At 48.4% G+C, this 23,173-nt stretch overlaps 3 protein-coding genes and 4 non-coding genes across 7 annotated transcripts; 5 read left to right on the top strand and 2 right to left on the bottom strand.

Annotated features, from left to right (window-relative positions):
• Window positions 1-1,318: 1,318 nt before the first annotated feature.
• On the top strand, window positions 1,319-16,933 carry LOC128272353 (rootletin). The gene is made up of 11 exons (XM_053010144.1): window positions 1,319-1,933; window positions 8,330-9,075; window positions 9,164-9,329; window positions 9,743-9,952; window positions 10,016-10,735; window positions 10,820-10,971; window positions 11,723-12,404; window positions 12,577-13,447; window positions 13,528-13,713; window positions 13,806-16,287; window positions 16,364-16,933. The coding sequence occupies exons 1-11, from the start codon at window positions 1,334-1,336 to the stop codon at window positions 16,443-16,445; spliced, it is 6,897 nt and encodes a 2,298-aa protein (XP_052866104.1). The 5' UTR covers window positions 1,319-1,333; the 3' UTR covers window positions 16,446-16,933.
• Window positions 7,647-7,753, top strand: LOC128275801 (U6 spliceosomal RNA). Its single transcript, XR_008269339.1, has one exon. It is a non-coding gene; the product is annotated as a U6 spliceosomal RNA (small nuclear RNA).
• Window positions 11,522-11,593, bottom strand: Trnah-gug (transfer RNA histidin (anticodon GUG)). The gene has a single exon. It is a non-coding gene; the product is annotated as a tRNA-His (tRNA).
• Trnag-ucc (transfer RNA glycine (anticodon UCC)) lies at window positions 12,438-12,509 on the bottom strand. Its single transcript has one exon. It is a non-coding gene; the product is annotated as a tRNA-Gly (tRNA).
• A 217-nt stretch (window positions 16,934-17,150) lies between the features above and the next one.
• Trnah-gug (transfer RNA histidin (anticodon GUG)) lies at window positions 17,151-17,222 on the top strand. Its single transcript has one exon. It is a non-coding gene; the product is annotated as a tRNA-His (tRNA).
• Window positions 17,223-17,637: 415 nt separating this feature from the next.
• On the top strand, window positions 17,638-18,390 carry LOC128273421 (ADP-ribosylation factor-like protein 6-interacting protein 4). Its single transcript, XM_053011377.1, has one exon. It carries the CDS (start codon window positions 17,669-17,671, stop codon window positions 18,332-18,334), a length of 666 nt encoding a protein of 221 aa, XP_052867337.1. The 5' UTR covers window positions 17,638-17,668; the 3' UTR covers window positions 18,335-18,390.
• A 474-nt stretch (window positions 18,391-18,864) lies between these two features.
• LOC128273187 (zinc finger protein Xfin-like) lies at window positions 18,865-22,305 on the top strand. The gene is made up of 4 exons (XM_053011114.1): window positions 18,865-18,914; window positions 18,988-19,286; window positions 19,464-21,521; window positions 21,603-22,305. Exons 1-4 carry the CDS (start codon window positions 18,865-18,867, stop codon window positions 21,971-21,973), a joined length of 2,778 nt encoding a protein of 925 aa, XP_052867074.1. The 3' UTR covers window positions 21,974-22,305.
• Window positions 22,306-23,173: the final 868 nt, after the last annotated feature.

Below are 23,173 nucleotides of genomic sequence, written 5' to 3'. Positions count from 1 at the left end.
TACAGCACATTTTTGACCATCCATGACCTCTACAAGGCATTGGAACCTTTTTCGGTCGTCGCAGAAAGTAAATAAAGGGCGATTTTTAGATCGTTTAGCTTCAATTGCTTCTGGTTGGTTCTTATCTGCCTGAGTAACTTATACCTTTAGACGTAACTTTTCCAATGTCTACTATTACCGCAATTAGTGCCACTGGCAGGAAAATATGCTTGTCTAAGCTTCACTGTACTCCTCATCTGCATCACGGCAACATCGTTCCGACAGACGAGTGACTCTAAGAGTCGTTGAACTTTCAACCGGACCGTTTGTTATGCTGCGGGACTTATTTCGCAGCCAAATTGGTTGTTTGTGGCATAAAGTCCCCGGTTGGAAGCGTGTCGCTCTTGTCTATATTGTCTATATTTGGATTATCAGTGGTTTACAAAGAAAACAAAAATGGAAGTAAAACTGATGTACGCGGTAGTACCAGATACCAGGCGAGGAACGGAAGCCAACTTCCGAAGGCACGGCCGTTGTTGTTCACCGCTCTCCGCACGGTTGTTTTGTTGATGCTAGAGGCCAGCGCGTTGTTCCGCCAGCGAAGGGGATGTTTAAACGTAATGTTACACATCCCCGGCACCCGTATGGAACTGATAAGACTTCAGAGCAGCATATTGACCATATGTGTCAGGACATATGTGGCGCGCCGTCGCGTACAAGCGAAATGGTGTGAAGTCCTCCAGGGACGACCATCGGAGTATCGGAGTGTGGCGGCGAGCGTGCAGAGCGAATGTGTTATCTGCTGATTCATCATCATCACCTTGGAGTTCCCGCGCTTCCGGCAGCGGTAGGCCACCGTTGGCCGCGTAGGCGATGGCCCTGGTGACCCAATTCATAGGTTCATTCCAATGCATCAGTCTTAGGTGGACTTTCGAACCTTCAGGCCCGACGGGATTCATAGCTGTTCACATATCCTTTCCGGCCAGCGCTAGTTCAAGTGGATTCCTGAGAGTCTGTTTCGCGTCCAGTGGCCGTGTTCTTCACCGCTGCAACATTTGGGTCGGTCTGTGTTGTACACAGTGACGGTTGAAAGTTTTCAAATTACTTTCAAAGCACGGCTTGTGTGAACTTTTTTAACCGTTCCTTCGGCCCCGGTTTGGGTCGTGTCTCGTCCGCAATGCAACACGAACGTACAACGCCGGAATCTTCACTACCGCGACCGACGGCCAATGGCGAGGGGCGGGCCAGCGAGAACCGAGCCCCGGCGAGGTTGTCAACAGCGCGCCAAACATCCGCGGTGGCCGGAAGCCGCTGCCTGGAATTGCTCGAGCAGGCCGTGGCGCTGGAACGGCGCATGTCAGGAAGTAGCGCTGTGAAGGTGTCGTTTGTCGAAATCGGCGATCTGTGCTTCGCTACCAAGGTGAACGATAAACAAATTATCTTCTGCAACAACAACCACCAACAGTCGCTCCTCGCACGTAACGGGGTGCCCGTTAGAAAAGGGGCCGATGTATCTTCGCACCGTTCAGTTCCTCGTCAGTTGTCATCCGGAGCGGACCGAAAGCAAGCGCAGGCAGAGCAGCGTATTGTGGCCGCGGTTGGTGTCGATAATAGTGAGCTGTTGGACTATCTGTTTCTCGCGGCCGATGGTCAGGGCTGGCTGAGAGTGCCCCACGACCGGAACCGGAAGCTTCCGCCGGTTGCAGCGGGCCGTAGTGGTGCGGCCACGCTGAAGCCGACCGCGGCATCTCGCTTTCTTCGGCCAGCGGCCAGTGCGACGACCGACCGCGACGAACAGGCCACGGTTAGACTCATCTTCGAACGTTCTCCGTCGACGCAAGCCGTCCCTGCCGGTGGTGGCGTGCAGCATTTCGAGCAGTTCTGTGTCAAGTGCCGAGTGTATCTGCTGGAGCATTTCCAAAAGTTTCGCAACAACGTCAGCGTGATGTCGCGCGTAAGTTATTGATTGGTTTTTTGCGGGTGTCGATCGGTGGATTTGTCACGGAAACCCGGGGCGCTTCTAATGTTAAACGTCAAGCAAACCATCCCCACGCGGGTTACGTCACACATCACGCTTGCAGAGACAAACTCTTGGCATGCCAGATGACCGATCTTAATCTTGCCGGGACGAGAGTGACTGTGGCTCTTCCATCTGCGTACGAGAACGAAGCGACCACTCCAAATGGACCACTCCCAATGACCATCTAACACGAACCGAACCGACCTGTCCACGAAACCAAGCACCGCGTCGATTTCGTCGGTGTATCGATTATCAACTCGAACTCAAAGTCGAATTTATGTTGTGCTGTGTGGTACGTTGTCAAAATGGGACCAGAAACACTCCGTTTTATCCTGCAAGACACCCCACCGGACCCCGTGTAGGCGTTTCATGCGGGTTGACAAATGTTACTGGGCGTCAGCCAGTGCGAGGAGTAGCGTGATCGTAGTAACCTTTTATTATTTTCCCAGCATTGACGTCGGGACCCAACGGGAGAGGGACCAGGTTCGAGGTGGGGTGGGTTCCACGGTTCCACGCAGGTGATTTATTTTGTTTTAGCGTGGCACATGGGTGCGGTCCCCACTCTAGACGGAGGCCAGTGGCGGGAGTGACCGGGAAGTTGGTCGCTGGTTATTGATGGCAACAAACCAATGTCAGCGTACACAGCCACATGTGCCTAGTAGGCGATGTGTGTCAATGCAGGATCCTGTTCGGTCTACCAAATCAGCTCTCGATTGCATGACTGCAAAATCCTCCTGATAAGTGACCGTACGTGCTAGGTGCCGTCCTCCCGCGACCATTGGCGGCAAACACAGCAAATGAAGCAGGTCCGAAGAACATGCACCGATCCCTTATCTCTGGGTGTTCCTGTTGCTGCTCGGTGTGCACTACAGTGCGAACCGGACCCGAAACACGCTGGACGTTCTCGGCAGTGAAGGAATCGATCGAGCGTCGGATCACTGACAAAATTCGAACACTCACAGCAGCAGCTATCAGTAAGCCATGCCTATGAGAGGTGGTCCGGTTCCGGAGCTGTCGCGGATGCTGCTAAACCTCTCGGTGTACCAGCTTCCTTCGCATGTCCCAGGAGCCCCATGGTCGCCATGTTCGTAATGTTCTGTAGGGTGGCGCTAAACGATGCTGCCGATGGGCGGCGCACACACCAACGCCGCCACCAGCACGTGATCGCCATGCGGGCGGCGATGATGACACGATGGCGATGATGATAGAGAGTGACGAGATGGCGACGAGAACGAGATGTTGGCGGCACTGTTCACACGGTGCGAAGTGCGCGTGGCGCGACGATAAGCGAATCTTGTTTCTTCCGGCTTTTGAGCCAAGATTTTCTCCGATCGAGCCAAGCCCATCAAGAGCGGGTGGCGCGCATCCTGGTGGAGAGATTCTTGTTGCTACGCAGACGCGAAAGCTGATGAAATCGCGCGGACCGCGAGCTCCTTCTTCTCAATGCCACCGGAGCACCGTGGCCGGCCCAAGGCTTGGTCCACTCTTTGGAGCTCCACTTGAGCGGCTGCACGTAACAAAACATATACACTTTGGACTCATCGCGGTTGGAACGGTTTTTTTTTGTTTTATTTTGTTGCTACTCCTTCCAGATAAGCCTGTCATAGTACGAGCTAGTCGTTTTCCAAGGTAAAATTGCATCACTAACAGATTGGCCCGAACGGCCGTTCGTGGAGCAGAGATTCCGACCAAGATCGCCTGCAGTACGACCACACAAATGTTGGCTACTGACAGATCCGTAGTAATAACTCTAATTAGGCACAATCGTTCCGGGAATGGTTCTTAGACGGGTACCATCTTGAATGCATCTTTTTCCTTTAAAGATGCATGCGGTATGCGGTGTGGAAACCTGTAATTTGACACTTAAAGTATACAAAAAACCCTACAGAAATCATATTTGTGGATATTTTGTTTGATTGAAATGAACATTCAAACTAGCGCTGTTAGATTGTGAAGGTTTAAAACCTCAATGTTGCGCTCACTGTTACTCTGGTAAGTAAAAAGCCAGTAATTATACTCAGACTCTCAGTATAAGGAGTACTAAGCTTTCCAAAGAACAAACTCTGATTACCTTGCTAGCTTGGATAGACATTGTACAGCAAATACTTTTCTATACATCTCCATAAACTACGTGTAATTGTAAATATTCATCCAATCACCCAATTAACCAAAAATAATCAAATGCTCCAATACCTAATTCCCATGGGAATTCGATTGAGCGTTCTAATTAAGCAAACAACCAGCGAATCTAATGTTGCATCACCTTTTGGAACACTTGCTTGGAGAGGATGGGCAAGCATGTTAGCTGTAAGTTAGGAAATTCCAAAACAATACAAATTCCATCGCAGCAACCATGGACTACCCAGCGCAAAGTTCAAAGTCCGTAGTTCGATGCTGAAACATGCTGAACTAACTTTTACCCCCGCTAGGGTTAATGATTCGCGCGGTTGCCGGATAGGCGGGAGATGATTTGATGATCGTCTGCGCTGCGAACAAACTGCCGAGCACAACGCAGTAGAACCGGTTAAATGTGGTTTCTTCGATTTGCTGATAAGCGTGGCCACTGCCTCTCTGTTGCTACACTTTCCTCGTTTTCGCCATTCCAATACCGTCCGCGCACTGAGTCGGCAGCGAACCATCCGATGAGAAATCAAAGCAACGCTATTCCCCGCGACCGACACAGCCGTAGGCGCCAGCCAATCTGGTCCTTTGCAAAAACCCAGCAATGGTGCGAGCGAAAGAGAAAAAATCGACTTTTTTCCAACGTGCTGCTGCTACCTGTTGCTCGTCCCCGGGAATGCTGTCAGTAAACTGTCAAAAATAATCCTTCCATTTGGTCTGGTCTAGAATGCCGGGGCCTCCGATGGATGGTCCGTGACTCTAGTGGCGGAACGGGCGGAGCATTCCCACGGGGACGGGGAAACAGGACTGTTGAAGCCGAGGGCGCTGGCGCTTGTGCGAGGTATAGTTTTGATTGGCGATGATTGCTTTCGCCGAGCTGGCACGCGATGTACTGGTGCGCTAATTAAAGAAGACAGCAACGTCAATCGCTGTTTCAGCGTACCATGGGGCTACATCCGGTTTGACCGCAAATCTGGGTTCGTTATATACAAAGAGTCCGGAACACCCGTCAATAGGGCATGTTCTTGGCATCGTAACGATTGCGCGGGTCTTTGGCCACTGTGTGGTTAAGCACATTCATAAAACTTTGCAGACGCATCGTAATCGGTGCCGTTCGGGTATGTGCTCCTGTTTCTAGCAGGGTTACTGCTCTACTCGGGACGTCGGAGTGCTTTGCAATAGGCAGCCCAAATCATCGAATTAACATTGTTTTTGGCGATAAGCAACTAGATGGTCTCGCCGTTTTGTTATTGATGACTGAACGAGGCTCTAAATTCGATAACCTTTGCCACTTATGATCTCCGAAAGGTTCTTGAAGGTGATAAAAACAATGGTATGAATAATTTTGATTAGTTGTTGTTTAGGAGATTTCAAATATTTTTTTTTACATAATGTATTTCAATGCCTGATTCGACTTTTAAACCAGATATATCATGTGCGAATCATGCAATCATTCAATATGTAGCAGAACGATTTTGTTGTTGTTCAATCTGCTAGAAAGCAATCTACATAATGTTTTAATCTGCCAGAACCGTATTAACATCAACTTAAACTTTAGCACGCAACATTATGCACTGCCACTGACATCTTTATTGTTGGAGCCGATCAATCTGTGCAATCGGTAATGATCTACGGTTGACGTCATTTTGGGGTATTGGTAAAAGAACAATTCTGCTTCTAGGCTTCGGACTACTCGATGGCTTACGATGCCACGCTGCTTTGCTTCCTTTCTATTCTATCGATCAAATTTTGCAACCAATTCGTCCACAAAACCACCACCACACTCACAAACGTACTAACCGGAACTGGTGGTCGCGATTGGCCTATATACCGATTTTTGTTTACTACAAATTTCGATCCCGCAAAACTTTTACTACTCTTTCAGTTAATACAGGCAAAAGGGCCGCGAAGCTACAGTGCTTGGTGGCAATAAATCAAAACCGTCCCAGCGCTGGCTGCTGACTGTTGACTGCGGTGGTAGCACGGAAGCATACGGTTCCCGTGTAGGTTCCGTCGCTGGAAACCATCAATAGCTTCCCAGGACCCGTTGCCCTAAGCTACTACATTGGGTTTGCAAATATTTTCTTGAAAATGGTTGGGACAAAATGACTAAACGAGACAGACGCACACAAAAGGGGCACAAACATCATCCTAGTGCCATCCTGCGTATGCCTCAGTATCGGGTGTAACCCCCAAAAGACCGCCAGCAGAAACCATGCACGAACGAGTCGCGCCTGTCATAAATAATCATAAACATTCTAGCGTGCCTTTCAATAAAGCCCGTAAACAAGTGAATAAATAAGTGGAAAATTGTGCGAACCGCGAGCCTACCGGGTTCCGTTAACTCGCCGTCCCCCACATCCAGCAAAAGCCTCGTGAACGGGAGCGATGGTTTTCGTAAATATCGTCAATCGTGCCACGAAACACGGCTGTGGTCATAAGGAAGAGGAATTTGTTCAGCGTATTCGATAAAAATCTTTCTTTTTTCATTTTCAAATCAACCATGACGATATGCCTTCATTGAGCAGCGTGTTCTATTTATGTTGTTTCTACTTCCGTATCTTTAAATTGGATACTTCCCTCATGCAAACCGCGATTCGATCGTGTTTGCGGCCAGCAAATAAACCCAAATAGGGGGGATGGTTTTAATGTAAGTTTATTTACTACGGTAACGCTTATTTATGCACTTGGCGATGAATAATCGTTGTTTGTTTTATTGGGACAAGATGCAGAAACTAGGGGGAAAAATGGCACCATCCCAAACTATAGCAAGTCCCCCTTGTGTCTCCCGCACAGGTAATGATTACCATTAAAATATAATTGCTACGTAAAAGCATAACTTTTCTCATTTTCCATCACTACGACTCCATTACAGTATGTAAGAAGGAATGACTGAAAGAATGATTCTCAATGCCGCTATAAACTGCCATTGGTTTTAGCGTCAGAGGGAAATTATATGAACTAATTCTTGAACTGAATGCGATGTTGCTCGAAGAAAAAATCTCGTAGCGTTGTTTACTAAACCAGTATATGGAACTAATGTTCTGACCTTAGCTTGGCAACATATCGATCGTAGAAAAAGCGTTTCTGCTTTGCTATTTACAACAAAACTTTCTTTCTTAAAACTTTCTTGTAAGGAAACATACTTTTGTCGTCAAGTTAGCGTTCCATTAGTGTTCTGTGATGATTGATGTGCGCCTATTTTCCTGAAACATCTAAATAATCAAACGAAGCAAATTGAAGTGACAACCATGGCAATTTCGAGTTTGTTGATTCAAAGGCTTTCCCTTCCCGGCCATGCGTCGTTCAATGGAAATAGAATTAAGAAGCGGAAAGAATTGATTTCATACATTTAACGGCATCTCTTCACACAAAACACGGAACCCTACAACGTCAACGCCCAATCGTCGAGCTGCTACCAAATGCTCGTTAGATGGCGCTGCTATAAATCAATATCGCTTATGCATCACTAGAACAGAAATAAGCGGTCGGTTGTATATATACGATATGCCGTAGCATGTTCTTCGTCCTAGCTTCGGCTGGACATATACTAAAATTGGAACGATACAGAGAAGATTAGCATGGCCCCTGCGCAAGGATGACACGCAAAATCGTGAAGCGTTCCACATTTTTTTCCTTCAATTTTATCAATCCTTTTCGTTGTTACCTACGTTTAGCTTTTTGTTTCAAGTGGGACAGTGACCATTTTCTCACGTGAAAATGTTCACGCCACGTGACACAATCCACAGACAGGTGGTCATTCAACCATGTGCCCTCCTCCGTACTTGGCAGGATTTACAGCGTGTGGCATTCGGCACCCCTTCGCCGACGGCGTGTTTCATGTTGTCGTAATTATTCACCTGACCACAGGCCGGTGTGCACCACCGCATAGGGGACCGCGTCCCCCCCATTCGGAAGGGTCCTGGATATCGATTTTCTGCCCAACAACTGACCGTTCTCTGTGAGCTTAGTTTTGATTAGACTTCTGGTTGCCGCAGTTCCGACCTCAGCCTCACGGTGAGCGCTCAGTCGAGCGTGGTCGTAGTGTAAAGGATGGTCGTGTTTTTTCTATCATTCGGTGGTCTATTTTAGAATGAAGAAAGTTGTTTCGTTCAAGGTTGTTCCCTGGCGATCGTTCATCGATATTCCGCTAGATAGGAAGATGGATCTCATCAAGTACTTTCACCATCTTGTCTCGCTTTGTTGCAGTTGAGCGGTAAGGATTGTGCTCCGAGTGTAGGCCTGCGACATTTGGAAGGCGGCGGAGGAGGAACCAGTGCCGGGTTCGGTAGTTCGAGTGATCGAGCGAAAAAACCGTTCTCAAGACCGTTCAACAAAAGCCGCCTGGACACGTCCGCTGTCGGTGCGGCCGTTGCGGGTCCACCAACATCAACGGCTCCAAGGATGACGTCCAGCAGCGGCAGCGTCGGGACGGGTCCTAGTGTGGCTGACACTAGTGCTCTGATTCGGCAGAACAACGAACTGCGCCACCGGCTGCAGGAGGAAGCGAACAACTACCGGCGACGGCTGGATACGTACAAACAGGCGCAGAACAATCAGGCGGCCCTCGTCAGTCGCTTACAGGCGAAGGTGCTGCAGTACAAACAGCGCTGCACGGATCTGGAGCAGTCGTCACCGCCTGTGGCCGTTTGTTCTGGAAGTGGCGGTGGTGTTGGTGCTGGTGGTCGATATCATAGCGCGGCAAGCAGGGACGCATCACCGTCCTCGCGCCATCATTACGGGCCACCGTCTCCACCACAGGCTGGTGGCGGCGGCGGCGGTGGAGTATGCCCGTCCATCGACGCTGGCGGTCCAATGAGTCTGCCGACTACGGCCTGTCCCGTGATTGCGCGGGAGCGCGCCCGATCGCGTTCCCGGTCGCAGTCTCCCTGCCGGAAGTACTCGGACGGTTCGCACGACGAGGTTAGACACCAGCTAGACGAGGAACGAAGGCGGTAAGAGAATACACACACACGCGGTGTGCATTGTTTCTTGTTCTGTTCTTTCAACAATCCGTACTGTGTGTCATTCTGGCAATCGTAGATGCGAAAAACTTCTGGTCGAGAACTCCTGCCTGCGCCAGCAGTTGGAAGAGTCTCATCGTACCAACGAAGCCCTAACGAACGATCTGCAGAAGCTGACGAATGATTGGGAATGTTTACGCGACGAGTTGTTGAGCAAGGAGGACGAATGGAAGGAAGAGGAGCAGGTAAGTGCAGGAACCGCATGGAACACCGTGCCGAAGCAAAGGGGAGTTCTATTTATAGACACACACTCCGCATGAAAGCGAAGCACAGCAAGTGTTTATGTATCTCAGGGTTGGAAACAAGTTGGCCATTTTTAAACATCGCTAAAGAAACGCGTACGCAAGGGGTTAAAAACGGCGAACAAACCTCATTTTCGCTAGGTTCAAAAAACGGGAAGTGATGATTGGTACGCCCAAGCGCTCGATGCTTGATTCCGGCCAGCCAACCCAACTGTTACGACTTTTGTGGTCGGTTTGGGTAAAATCTGATCCTGGTTACGAACCCGCTTTTCACAGTACCATGGGCGCTCTCAACAACGGCAACAGGTGTATAATAGGATATTTCCGCACATTACGTTCAACTCACCCTGCTTTAGGCATTCAACGATTACTACAATAACGAGCACACGCGGTTGTTGAAGATGTGGCGCGAAGTCGTGCAGGTGCGCCGTATGTTCAACGAGATGACCACTACGACCAAGGTGGAACTCGGCCGTATGCATCTCGAGCTGTCCGGCACGTGTCGCGAGGCCTCGGGTGCCTGCAGTGGCGTTGCGGTGAATCTGAAGCAATCGTCCAAATTCGAGGTAAACCTTTCTTCGCCGGCTGGCCCGTTAAAAGTGGCTAATGGTTCTAGTAACGCATTGTAGGAAGCGCAGCAGATGCATATCGAGCGGGAAAATTTGGATCTCAAATCACAGCTTAGCGAGCTGCGGCTCCAGCACGAAGCCGCCAAGCAGGAGCTAGGCCACCGCGACCAGCGCCTCCAGCAGATGGCGCAGGAGCTGAAGCTACTAGACGAACGCTACTCGCAGGCCGACAATCAGGCGGCCCAAGCACATCGGATGAATGAAGAGCTGGAGCGACTTCAGACCGCCCTGCGCGATATTGCTCATGCGGTTGTGCAGGATTCAGAAACGAATGCCGCGGCAACGGCAGAGCTGAGCGAAGGACACCAGCATCTGCACCTATCGCAGCCGGTCAGTTCGGGTGTGGCACCGAGTGCCCCTCGGTCTCCCAAGCGGATCGGGGGCAGCACCGGTTTGCGAACGTCACAAGCGTTCGCCGAAGGCACTATCTCGGCAGTCCAGGCTGCCCTGCATAAGTACCAATTGGCGATACACGATCTGCAGGTGAAGCTGCAGACAAACAACGAAGCCTTGAAGGCAACGAAGAAGCAGTTCGAGAACTGCGAGCATACGCGCGGTGTGCTTTCGGCTAAGGTTTCCGAGCTGAGCGAAAAACTGGACTCGGCCAACCACCAGCTCTCGGAGCTGTACAAAGAGCGGGACAGTCTGCAGAAGACGCTGGATGGATTGCGGTCCGACAAGCATACGGTGGAGCGCGGCAAAGCGGAACTAAACTCAATCGTAAGCCTTGGTCACCCGTCTGGGAAAGCTACATTTTCGTTAGAAGTGATACTCATTATTTGCCCCTCTACATTATTGGTACAGGTTGATAGTTTGAATACGGATTACGAAAAGTTGCAAAACGTCAACAGCAAACTGCAAAAAATGTACGATGCGCTGGAGGAAGAGAAGAAAATGATCGAAATGGAACTACAACGTGTTCACAAAGATAAAGATTTACAAGAGTTAACCTTAAGGTAAGACCAATGTAACTGTTCAACATTTCAGTATTGTTGGAGATTATCGGCAATTCACTTCCCAGTGGGGGCTCATAGTCAAAATCCTTAATATCTTCCACACGGTCGTTCGGAAAACTCAGCTCCAAACACCTATTTAAAACAGCTACTGGCTTTGTTCTTCTACAAGCCAATCATAATGATTCATGATTATGATTGTAGTTGTATAGATTGCTCTGCAAAGTTGCTCATTTGAAGGCAAAAGATAACACTTATTAAATTCCGCATTTACCACAATTCAAAGTTGTGTTCATTTCAAAAAGGCATTTCATTTGGCTGGTAAGTTTTTTGACAGAACTCGTTACGGAAGAATTAGAGAAATACATAAAGGGGGCATTAAAAGCATTTTAGCTGATCAACTCATGGTAAAATACTATTTGAGAAAGTATTGCCTATTAAAATGCTTGCAAAATTGTAAAAAAACGTAAAAAGAGTCTGGGAAAAAGATGTTCGCGGAACGATTGGCCCCTCCGTGACAGTGTTTTTTGCATACGCGTATGCGTAGAAACACTGCCGTGACCAGGATTCGAACCTGGGTTACTACGGCCACAACGTAGGGTCCTAACCACTAGACGATCACGGCTACGAGGCTTCCTTCTAATTCGCGTGCTTAAAGAGCTATATATCACAAGTACACTTTTGTTGCTTTTTATCTTAAGAAAATTTTAAATGTTTGCATACTGATATTTTACGTTACGTCTTCACATTTTAGAGCGGAAGAGGAGCGGTGCAGCCGACTACGTGAAGAAACAATTACTTTGCGTGAGGAACTGAATAAACTGTACCTTTCGCGCGACCTGCTCGAGCAGCAGCGTATTGAGTCAGACGGTCTTTTGAGTATTCTGGAAAAACAGAAAATGGACTTGGAATTCGATCTGGACCGTGTCACCGGAGAGCGCAACGAGTTACAGACTGTGCTGGAAAAGCGTAATTGCTCGAACGAACATTTAGAGCAAGAAATACGCCAACTGAAAACCACGCTAACTCAGTTAGACGAGGAACGCGGTAAACTACGAGCACAGACCGGAGACCAAGGTGCCGATTTGGCGTCGCTTAAAAAAGAGCTTATCAGTGCAGAGCAGGCGCGTTTGGATATGGACTCGGAAAAGCTAGCCATTAGCGAGCGTCTAAAGTGTCTTGAAATGGAGAAGGATAAAATCGAACAGGAATTAAGCTGCATTGCACGAGAACGAAACGAGCTCAGCAACCAACTGGCGGCCATTTCTCGTAAAAAGGAAACTATCGGCGAAGAAGTGATGCGCTTGAGACAACGGCTCGAACAGTCCAACGAGATGAACGGTCGATTGAATCGGTCTCTGGAAGAGCTAGTAAAGGAAAGTGAAGAGAAGACGGTGTCAATTGAAGGACACGAAAAAGAGTTGCAGAGATTGCAGGTAAACGACTAGCGTTAAGGAAAAAAGTTTCTGTGCGTCGGCCGGGAATCGAACCCGGATCAACTGCTTGGAAGGCAACTATGCTGACCATTACACCACCGACGCGCTCGTGTGACGCATGTTTAAAATATAATCTAAGACTAACTAACCCTGCCCTGTGCTTACTTTACAGGAACAATTAGCTTCTCTTCGCAGTGAAAAGGAATCGCTTGAAGCCGTACTCTTCGACACCAACACGTCACTGGAAGAATCTGAAGCCAAAAAAGAAGTTTTAGAACGCGAAAACCAGGATCTTTTGATAAAGCAGGAATCACATAAGGCACTAATTGCTCGCCTCAACAAAGATCTTGAAAATGCTGAGCGGCGCGCTCAAGATATCAAAATACAGCTCACCAACGCGGCGGCCAACCAAGAAGCTGAATTCCTGCAGAAGCTGTCAAACCTGCGCACGTTCAGTGAGGAAAACATCAAGAAATTAAACGAAGAAAAGGAACAAATTCGCCAAACTCTCGAGAAGCGCATGCAACAGGCGCTACAGGGATTGGAAAATGCCAAGGATGTGGAAATTCAGCAGCTGCGCGAACAGTTCGAAACGCTGCAGCTGCACCTGGAAGCGTTGAACCAGCAGCATGAAGAAGTAATTCTGCGGGCGGAAAACGATAAACAGCAGTCCTTGTTGATGGCCCACCGTGACAAGCAGGCAGTTATTGAGAAACTGGAATCCACCGCCCGTGAGCTGAAGAACGAACTGGAAAATGGTGATCGTTTGAAGCGAGAGATGGCTGCCAGACAGGACAAAGATCGCACAACGATCGGGTGCTTGCGGGACGAGATTGGCAAGATGCGCACTAAGATGGAGGAGGCGCGTATACGGGCAGAAGAGGAGCTTAATCGTCTCGAGGTTGTTGCAGGAGCACTACGGGAGGAAAAGGATACACTAATAAAGGATGGCGACGAGTTGAAGGTACAGTTACGCCTTTCGGAAGATCGCTGCGATAGCCTAAACCATCAGCTGCAGGATACGCAGAGAAAATTGAAAGAATGTGAGGAATTGCATGAAGACGCACTTTCTACTAAATCCCAAATATTTTCTTATCGACTATTATTTTGTTTCTTATTGTAGCCGAAAATCACACCGATGGTACTCGTAAAGAATTGACCGATACGAGGCGCACTCTGGCTGACAGCAACATTGAACGCGACAAGTACGCCGACAGTAACAAGGAACTAAGAGATCATGTGAAGCGCGTTGAAGAACAGCGACGGCAGCAGGCACGCACTATAGAGGATGCTGTTGCAAAGATTTCGTGTAAGTACACGAACGGGAAGCTGCCTTCAGTTATGCTGAATGTTGTACGGAAATTATTGATGAATCATTACTGTAACTTCCCCGTCCAACAGCACTGGAGGAAACTCGTAACGCACTCGAGCAAGATAAGGTACGTCTCCAAACGATACTGAAGGAAACTGACAACAACATGAGCAAACTGAACCAAGAACTATCGACGGCTCAAACGGACATACAAAAGTTCCAAACGGACACTAGCCAAAAAGATGCCTGCGAAAAGGAACTGCAGGCACGGCTGACGAACGAGAACGAGGAGAAGGAGCGCGTTTTGGCGGAGTTGCATCAGATCAAGAAGCAGATGGCCGATCTTGAGAGCACTCTGTGTGCCACCCGCCAGGAGCTGGGCCGTGCTCGCTGCAAGGCGAATCAAGACGAGCATCGCTTCCATCAGCGAGAGCAAGACCTGTGCACTCGCTTGGAAGAAGGACGCGGTCGTGAAAAACGCCTTGAAGATCAGAAGCACAACCTGGAAGTCTGTTTGGCCGACGCCACACAGCAGATACAGGAGTTGAAAGCACGGCTGGGCGGAGCGGAGGGGCGTGTTCGAGCACTGGATGAGCAGTTGGTGCAGCTCGAAGGGCAAAAGAAGGAAGTTGAAAACAAGCTCAGCTCGATCGGTCACACGTTACGCCGGATCGCTGGCATACAGATGGACGGATCAGTGAGTCAGCCGTACCGGTTGATGAGCCCTTCGCGGCGCTACAGTCCCGCCCGGGGTAGCCGTTCGGATCGTGATGAGTATCCGCCGCACCATCACCATCATCATCATCACCACCATCAACACCACGGACAGCAGCACGATACGCGAAGTTTATCCGGCGAAAATGTGCTGATCGATGTCGATCCGGAGATGGTTCGCAAGGGTATACGTACGCTAATGCAACAAATTGCACACATTGAGCGCGAACGAGATGATTACAAGGCTCAGTTGTGCACTGCACGTAACCAGCTGCAGGAGGCTAGCGATGGCCAGTTGCGCCTGGAAACGAAAATCAACAAACTGCAACAACACAATCGTGCAATTCACGAAGCTAAAACCAACCTAGAGGCACAGTTGGCACAGAAAGCCACCACACTCCAATCGGTGGAGGAAACGTTGCGACAAAAGTCGGAAGAGTTAACGGCGGTGCGTGAAAAGGCCGCCCAGTTAGAACAATCGCTCGGTAGCACGACCGAGGAAAAGGCGCATCTTGAAGAACGACTGGAAAAATGTCGCCAAACAGGTGCCCGTCTCGAGTCGGACAAGCGCCACTTGCAGGACGAAGTGAGTCGCACCGAGGGTCGCGCCTCTAAGCTTGATCTGCAACGGGTCGCACTTGAGGGAGACATCCAGCGTTTGCAAATGGCCATGCAGGAGAAGGACTGCACGATACGCAATCAGCAAGAGCGCCTGGAGAATCAGCAAAGATCGTTGACACAGCTGGAAGATCGCTGTGTAGCTCTAAAGAGTACCGTCGATCAACTGAAGGAGCGCCTACAGGCGGCTGCCATCACGGAGACGGAACTTCGGGGCGAGATTGCTGGCTTACACCGTCAGCATTCCAACCAAGGGCAAACGGTCGCGCTCGAACAAGACAAACTGAAGCAGTTACAGAAAACGCTTACAAAGAGCGACAACGAGCGGCGCGTGCTAGCTGAACGGTTAGATGCTGCTCAGCATTCGATCAACGAGTTGCGTCGAAATCATCAATCCGCCCAGGACAGCACCACACGGCTGCAAGAGCAGCTGACCGAATGTGAGGTGCAAAAGTCTACCCTCGAAAGTCAACTGCGGTTGGCAAAGTGGAATCAAGAAACCAGTGATCAACTAGCAGCCACCGGTGGCCTTGGTTCTGGGTCTGGTGCAGTTGGCGGAGACACAGAACTCGCCCGTCAAATGCTTAGTATGCAACGCGAGCGCACCGAGCTACGTAACAAGGTGGAAGCGCTTAGTGAGAAGATTCGCACTCTGGAGCACGAAAAGCGTACCTCTAACGGCGGCAGCAAATTTGCCAGCCATTCCTTGTACGACCGGTCGGAGAAAAAGAGCGGAGAGTACGATTCCAACCGACTAGACTCGACCACCAACCTGGAATCGAGTGCAACGGTTCGGTTCAACTGTGGCCTTGACCACGCACAGATCGAGCAAGAGGGCCGCGAATTGCGCATGAAAGTTCGTCGTCTCGAGACAATGCTTGCCGAAAAGGAAGCCGAACTGGCGAGATCTAAGGCCAAGCTGCTCGAATCGCCTAGTAAAAGCAGTAGTCTGGGTGGTGCCGGTGATATTGAACGCTTTCGCAGCGCACAGGTTCAAGCGGAACGGTTACTCGATGCTCGCGAACAATCGCACCGACAACAAGTGACTCGGCTTGAGAACCAAGTATCGATGCTACGGGAGCAACTGGCACAGGAGGCAAAACGGCGACAACAATACATTCTACGGAGCTCACGTGCAGGGCGCGAAATGCAGCAGCTCCGACAAACTATCGGCGATTCGTTGCGCAACGTGGCCCAGGATCCGCTCGATACGAGTTTGTTGGAAAGTGAAGCGCGTCGGTGAGTACACAGGGCCATGGCCAGGAAATGGTGCTAATGCGTTAGGTTAACCGTGAAATTCTTTTCTATTTAACAGACTCGATAGTGCCGTCTCGATGAGCCTTCCTCCGGCTACAGGGCGCGACTATGACCGCAGCCTTAGCCCAACCTATCGTTAAGGCAAATGTTCCACACTGCCAGGGTGACGACTGCCACGTACAGGACAGTGAATCTGCCATTTTTAGGAATTAGAACTAGATATGGATTTTTGATTCCCACAGCATCACATGCGAATTCCACCGCTTACCCCATTGTACGTAAGGAATTGGATTTACAGTAGCACGGAGTTTGTTGATAGGGTTTTACGTCTTAGGTCAACATCCAGTTGCCTTAACCAGCCTAATCATTATTCAGAAAGTCATTAGATTAAAAACATTGTTGTGAACTAAAGTCAATAGACACGTACTTCTGCAATCGAAATAATTAAGAAAAAATGTTTGATACGACAGTGTACGAACATGTCATTTTGGAACTCCACCAAGAACGTCATAGTTTGGTGTACAAACGCATAATATTGGAAAACAAAACACCGCAGCACCACTGCTTATCTTAGATCAAACTAATAGAAAGAGATGTCCCGTGGTCGTATAAGAATAACTCGCTTAAGTATGACGAAACCAACCATGGTTTATCAATCATTTCAAATAAAAATTTGATGGTACAATTTAAAGTATTACGGCGTTGTTAATAAAATTACTAAACTGAGAATAAGCTAGATCAGCAATTTTGAAGCAAAATTTAGACGTTACAAAAGGTTTTAACGTTTTAAATGTGTACTCTTTTATGTAGTACTTTAAACACGCTTTTAACACCAACACTCGATAGCCGTGATCGTCTAGTGGTTAGGACCCTACGTTGTGGCCGTAGTAACCCAGGTTCGAATCCTGGTCACGGCAGTGTACGCCTCAGAGAGAGGATAAACACTGTCACGGAAGAGTGTGATTTTTTATATTTTCTAATACCAATTTTGTCTAACATTGTGTTATTTTACCTCCTGCTCTTCTCAAACTTAAAGTAAAATATATTTCAAGAACTAGATATAATTTGTGTTGAAATGCACATTACCTTCATATAGCATCCATAGTGACGACTAGTTATCAGTAGAAGCGCTAACTTGTTACTTGCTCTTGGTGCCTGCAATTTTATCTCATCCATTGTTTTTCGCCAATATCATACATCCGCCCATTTAGCATGTTAGAACGAAATGCAAAAGAAAAATAGATAGAAAACACGTTTTCTATCTCGCGTGTTAAAAGTTCAATCGCCTCTTGTCAACAAACAGCTGTCAAATGCTTTTTGGCATCAATACCAAAACGTAAACAAAGTGCTCTAAGTGAATGCTATGAAAATAAGCAAGAAACACAGGAAATCCAGACGCGACAGTTCGTCATCCTCGTCCAGCTCCAGTAGCAGCAGTAGTTCCAGTAGTAGCTGCAAAAACAATCCTTCTCGTGCAAAAAGGAAGCAGGATGCATCTTCCAGTAGTGGCAGTAGTACCGACTCTGAACGCAAGCGTAGAAAAAAGCAAACGAAGAAAAAGCTTTTGAAACAACAGAAAAAGGACGAAAAAGCTCGTAAGAAGGCACTGAAGAAGGAGAAAAAGGCCAGGCGATTGCAGGAAAAGTTAGAGAAAAAATACGCCAAGCGCAAACTGAAGGAAGAACGAAAGGCAGCAGCTCGAAGCGCGAAACAATCGCAATCGGCTCCGACAAGCAGCCGGACAGTAAACGAGCATGCCGATGTTCCAACGCCAGATTGCGGCGTACCACTGGGCCTGATGAATCGAAAGGCTAGGGCTCCGGAAACGAAAGAAGAGTACGAAGCTCGACAATCCATTATAAGACGAGTTGTGGATCCAGTAACTGGACGCGCTCGGCTGATAAAGGGTGATGGAGAAATCATTGAAGAATTTGCAAGCCGAGAACGCCGCCAAGAAATAAATCGACAAGCGACGGCAGCTGACGGAGCTGACTTTCAGCGGCGCACGGTGGGATTTAATGTTCCATGATCGTTCATCGCAACGATATTCCATAGTTGACTGTAAACTAATAAAAACAAAAAAAACATCACGTTATCCCGCTCTGTCTCCGGCTCCTTGACATCGCTTTTGACAGGTGTAAAAATACGTAAGAAAACACATCCTTGGACGCAGCACCACACCACTACATACAACGCAACGACTTGACAGCGTGCAGAAAGATGCTGCGTGAAAGCACTGTGCCAACCATCATTAGCATAAGTTCCAGAAAATAAACACAAAATAAGGGATGGTTATTGCAAGCGGCATGAAAAGAGCAAAGTTTCTGTTGTGGTGGAGGGTTTGAGTACAATGAACAGTGTGAAATTCGGTGAAGTTCTACAGTTTTACAGGTATAAATTGATTCGGCCGGCAAACGAGGGAGACGCAAGGCGTCAAGCTTTACGACCAATCCTCGATATTTCGGCTGAATTTTCGAAGGTGGCTCTTTGTGAACTGCTCTTTGGTTACAACAACAATAGTGCGTCGGGGAAGGATAGTATTCGATCGCTTGCATCCCAATGATGGATGCCGATGATGAACCGATCGTCAGTGGTGATCCGACAGAGGTGTAAGTTACAGCCACTTACAAATGGTTAGTTCTCTACCAAGCTGATTTACCTTTCTAATTACCGTCCTTTCAGTCCGAACCAGAACCCTGAAGTGTATTGTCGTTTCTGCTTTTCGGAAATAGACGTTCAGTCACTGTTTTCGGAGGAAAACAATACAAAGACTGATCTGCTGGCCCGTTTATCCGAGTGCATAGGATTAACCTTGACCCGAAATGACGACTATCCGAGCAGTATCTGCTCCATGTGTTCGCTTATGTTGGGGGACTTTCAGTGTTTTCGAAATCGCTGCCTTAAATACGACGCAGTCGTTCGTCGATGCAGGCAAGATTCGAAGCCCGTGGTAGAGCTGCTATCCCCCAAGCTGGAGAATGGTAGCAATCATGTGGAAACCTGTGCGCCATTAGACGATCTCGTGTTCGAGTGCCAATACTGTCCGCGGCAGTTTAAGCGGAAAAAGTACCTTAATCAGCACCTCACATCACATCGGCGTTTGCAGCAAATCACCGACGTAAACGGCCGTTCCACGACGAATGGAGTTCCTTCAGAAGAGGCCCCCGATCGACGGACGTTCAATGGAGTAAAGTATTCCGCATCCGGAGAACGCAACATAAGCTGTGCATACTGTCCGCGCAAGTTTACGCGCAACATGTACTACATTCAGCATTTGAAGACGCATGAACCGGACAGCGAGCGGAAGGAAAAACCATTCCAATGCCTCCACTGTCCGCGTTCCTTCAGTACGCGAGTACGACGAACGGTACACGAAAAACGGGAGCATCCAAAGAGGACCATCAAGAACAAGAATGAACCGAGTGCGTTCGTTTGTCCCGAATGTTCGAAATCTTTCAAGTATCGCTACTCCCTTCGTATGCACCTACTTAACCATCGTGGCCAGCTTCCGTTCGTGTGCGACGTTTGTAGTAGCGGTTTCTACAATGTCAACTATCTGACTGCGCACAAAGCACGCTATCATGGACCGAACGCCGTCGAGGTAGCGCTCAACGAAAGGGTGTCTTGTCGATATTGTCCACGGACTTTTCTGCGGAAGTGTGATCGCACATGCCACATGAAACAAATGCATCCAAACTACCCTCCCGAGTACGACGGTACTAATGATGAGAATGACGTACCAGGATTACTAGAAGACTGCCCACCGGCTGACAGCGAGGGATTGACCGATCCGGAACTACTGCCGCCGAACGTACACGAACCGATGATGGTGATAAAGGAGGAGGAACCATGCTCGGAAATGGCTTCGGAGCGAAGTGGTCAAAGTGGCTCAGTTAAACCAAATCCCACACTTTACTGTGAGTCGTGTGCAATGGGATTTGATACGGAGGATATGTACGCGGAGCACATTGATGATCAACACACGTTTCCTGAGCAGGGTTCAGTGAATCCTCCTGCCTCCGAAATACAGCACCCAATGATGCACCACAACCGGGCGAAAAAACTATACTGCCAGTATTGTTCGTCCTGTTTCAGTCGAGTCGGCTATTTGAACGCACATATGTTGCGGGTGCATCCGCGAGAGTACCAAAGCGTGATGGGTGCACACAAGTGCCGATTTTGTCCACGACAATTCGACAAGGTGCGGTATCGGAAGGTACATGAACGCATGACCCACCTGAAGCGCGGTGAGGTGCTACCGGAAGGAACCAAATCGGAAAGTGATATGGACACAGATGCCGGGACCGGCACAGCAAATTTTGAAGCAAACTTGTCGAGCGTATCGAATGACGCAATCAGCAATGATGCTTTGATTGATGAGCTTTGTCCTGCACGGCTTGTGGTAGTTTTGGACCGGCTGCCAGAGGAAGTGCTTGCATCCTACCAATGGCAATTGGATGAGTACTATCACACGACGCCTGAGGTGGCACCTGAGACGGAGCAATTGATCGAAATCGTGCCAAAGGAGGAAGAAAACAGTACTACGCCGAATCCGCCACACGAGACTGATGGTGACGTGGCCCTAACACAACGCACCAAACTTGGCATTAAGCTGCATCCTTGCGGCAACTGCCCCAAAGTATTTAAAACGCGGCAGGCCCTGCGGAAGCACTCAATGTACCACACCGGAGAGCTTCCGTTTCGGTGCGACGAGTGTGGGGTGCAGTTTATGCGTCCGGGACAGCTTTCCTTCCATAAGGCACGGTACCATGGTGACAGCGCACCGACGATAGTAAATCGCTATAGCTGTGATTATTGTCCCCGGATTTTTCTGCGTAAGCAAGATCTTGCCAGCCATTACTTCATGGTTCACAGGCGCGATCGGGCGGCGGAGGTATTCGCTAATGACGGCGTATCGCCCTCATTGGAACAGCGTAAAAAAAGTAAACGGAAGGAGTACTGGTGCCAGGTTTGTGCCAGCTCGTTCGAGCGGCACAGCAAATGCGAGCGCCACATTCTCCAAGCACATGGCCAGGACGGGAGCGTTGGTGCCGGCGGCGAGCAGGCAATGAAACCGGTTAAACTTTGTCGCTGTAACATTTGCACGGCGATTTGGAAGAAGCGTGAGGACTGGCTCGAACATCTGCGAGAGCATGCGAACATTAAACCACATCACTGCGAACAGTGCTTGAAGCGACGAAAAAAGTTTATCCGGAAGAAAATGCACAAGTGTACGTACTGTCCGAAAGTCTTCATTCACAGTACTACTCTGAAGTCACATCTTCGCATCCATACGCAGCAGCTACGCTTTCCGTGCAACGAGTGCGGTGTTATGTACGATCGGTACCGTTATTTGGCAATGCACAAACTTCGCTACCATTCGGAGGATGCATCCGCGGCGCCCCAGGCAGGATTGCATAAGTGTTCTTACTGTCCACGAATGTTTACACGCTTGCGCGATGTTAACTTTCATCAGGTTTCAGTACACGCAGATCAATCCACCCAGGCCATACAGGAGCTGGGAGAAGGACAGGACAGAGAACCCACGACAGATGAACAGGACCTGTTCTCCCACGAGTTTGGTAGTCTTTCGGAGATGCTTCTCAACAGCAATTGTAACGATTTGGCGCACAAGGCAAACATCAAGCAAGAATTTCCTTCCAGTTGAGCCACAGAAGACTTATGAGTTTATCATGCGTAGAAACATTTCTGTTTTCGATCTAATTGTCAATACGTAATTATCCTTAATAATGTACGTTGCACTAGGCAGTAGTTGCAACCGAACGTCAGTAATTCAACGAGCACGTACGGCCGATACGTACATGAAACTAGTGATGTTAGCAGTATCATCATACGGAACTATTCGGATTAAATTATTATCACGATTAGAGCTTAGAAAACGGATTTCAAATTTAACAACGCGTTTCCGTCAAGTTTAGTTGCCAAGATTGTACATTGCCATTAATTTCAACGATTTGTGTTTAATTATAATAACAAAATTAAAAAGTATTTTAAATAGTAAAGAATGGTGTTTAAATAATTACCCGAATTCTGTTGTGGTAAGATCGCCACATTAAAATTGGAACTATCTATATTTTCTATCGTTGGACAACGGCCTTCTTATCACCGTTTATGCAAGCGCCCGAAGAAAAAGCTATACACCATCCGTTTTACTGCTGTCAGTTTTCCATGCCGCACGTACGATCTTTTTATCGTGGAAGGGCTTTGTTTACGATGGTGCGAGACCCGAATCGACCCGGATTATTACGTTCCACTGGGTCCGCAATGTAAATGTAAAGGTACTCGGACACATCGCGTTAAAAAGTGTCCTGCCGTAATGTAATGTAATGGTAACTGATTGACCAAACGTATCGGTGCAACAAACCACCGAAACGTCAAAAGTGATTTACTGTAACTTTGCATGCGTGCGTGTGCATTTGATGGTGCGACACAAGGGGTTCAATATCATCCGGTGATGAAAACTTAAAAACACTCTCATAATGGAATGTTCCTGGTGTTAGAAAACCAATCAAAAGTTGTTGTACCATGTAATGTAGGTTGTGTTCGGTTCGATCGCCTAAGTAGAAAGTCACCTGTCCGGTCAATGTCGGCAGAGTTGAATGTTAGGTTAACGAAATTTCCTTCACATCGCGAGCGATAACAAGGAAGCTATTCGGCTGTAGATGTCTATCCGGTAGGTGTTCTCTTAACGCAATTACCAAATAGCTCTGAACCTGACTCTTAGTCGAGCACAATGTGCGCAACATTTTACAGGTTAATCGCGATCTACAGCCTCAGCGACGAAGACGACGAACAGCGATAGGAAAGTGTGTTCGCCCCTAACCTTACTGCTGAAGGACTGCAGCGT

This window comes from Anopheles cruzii, chromosome 3 (assembly GCF_943734635.1).
Source record: "Anopheles cruzii chromosome 3, idAnoCruzAS_RS32_06, whole genome shotgun sequence".
Taxonomy (NCBI): domain Eukaryota; kingdom Metazoa; phylum Arthropoda; class Insecta; order Diptera; family Culicidae; genus Anopheles; species Anopheles cruzii.
The sequence above is the reverse complement of the archived record's forward strand: the minus strand, read 5'-3'. Positions and strand labels throughout refer to the sequence as shown.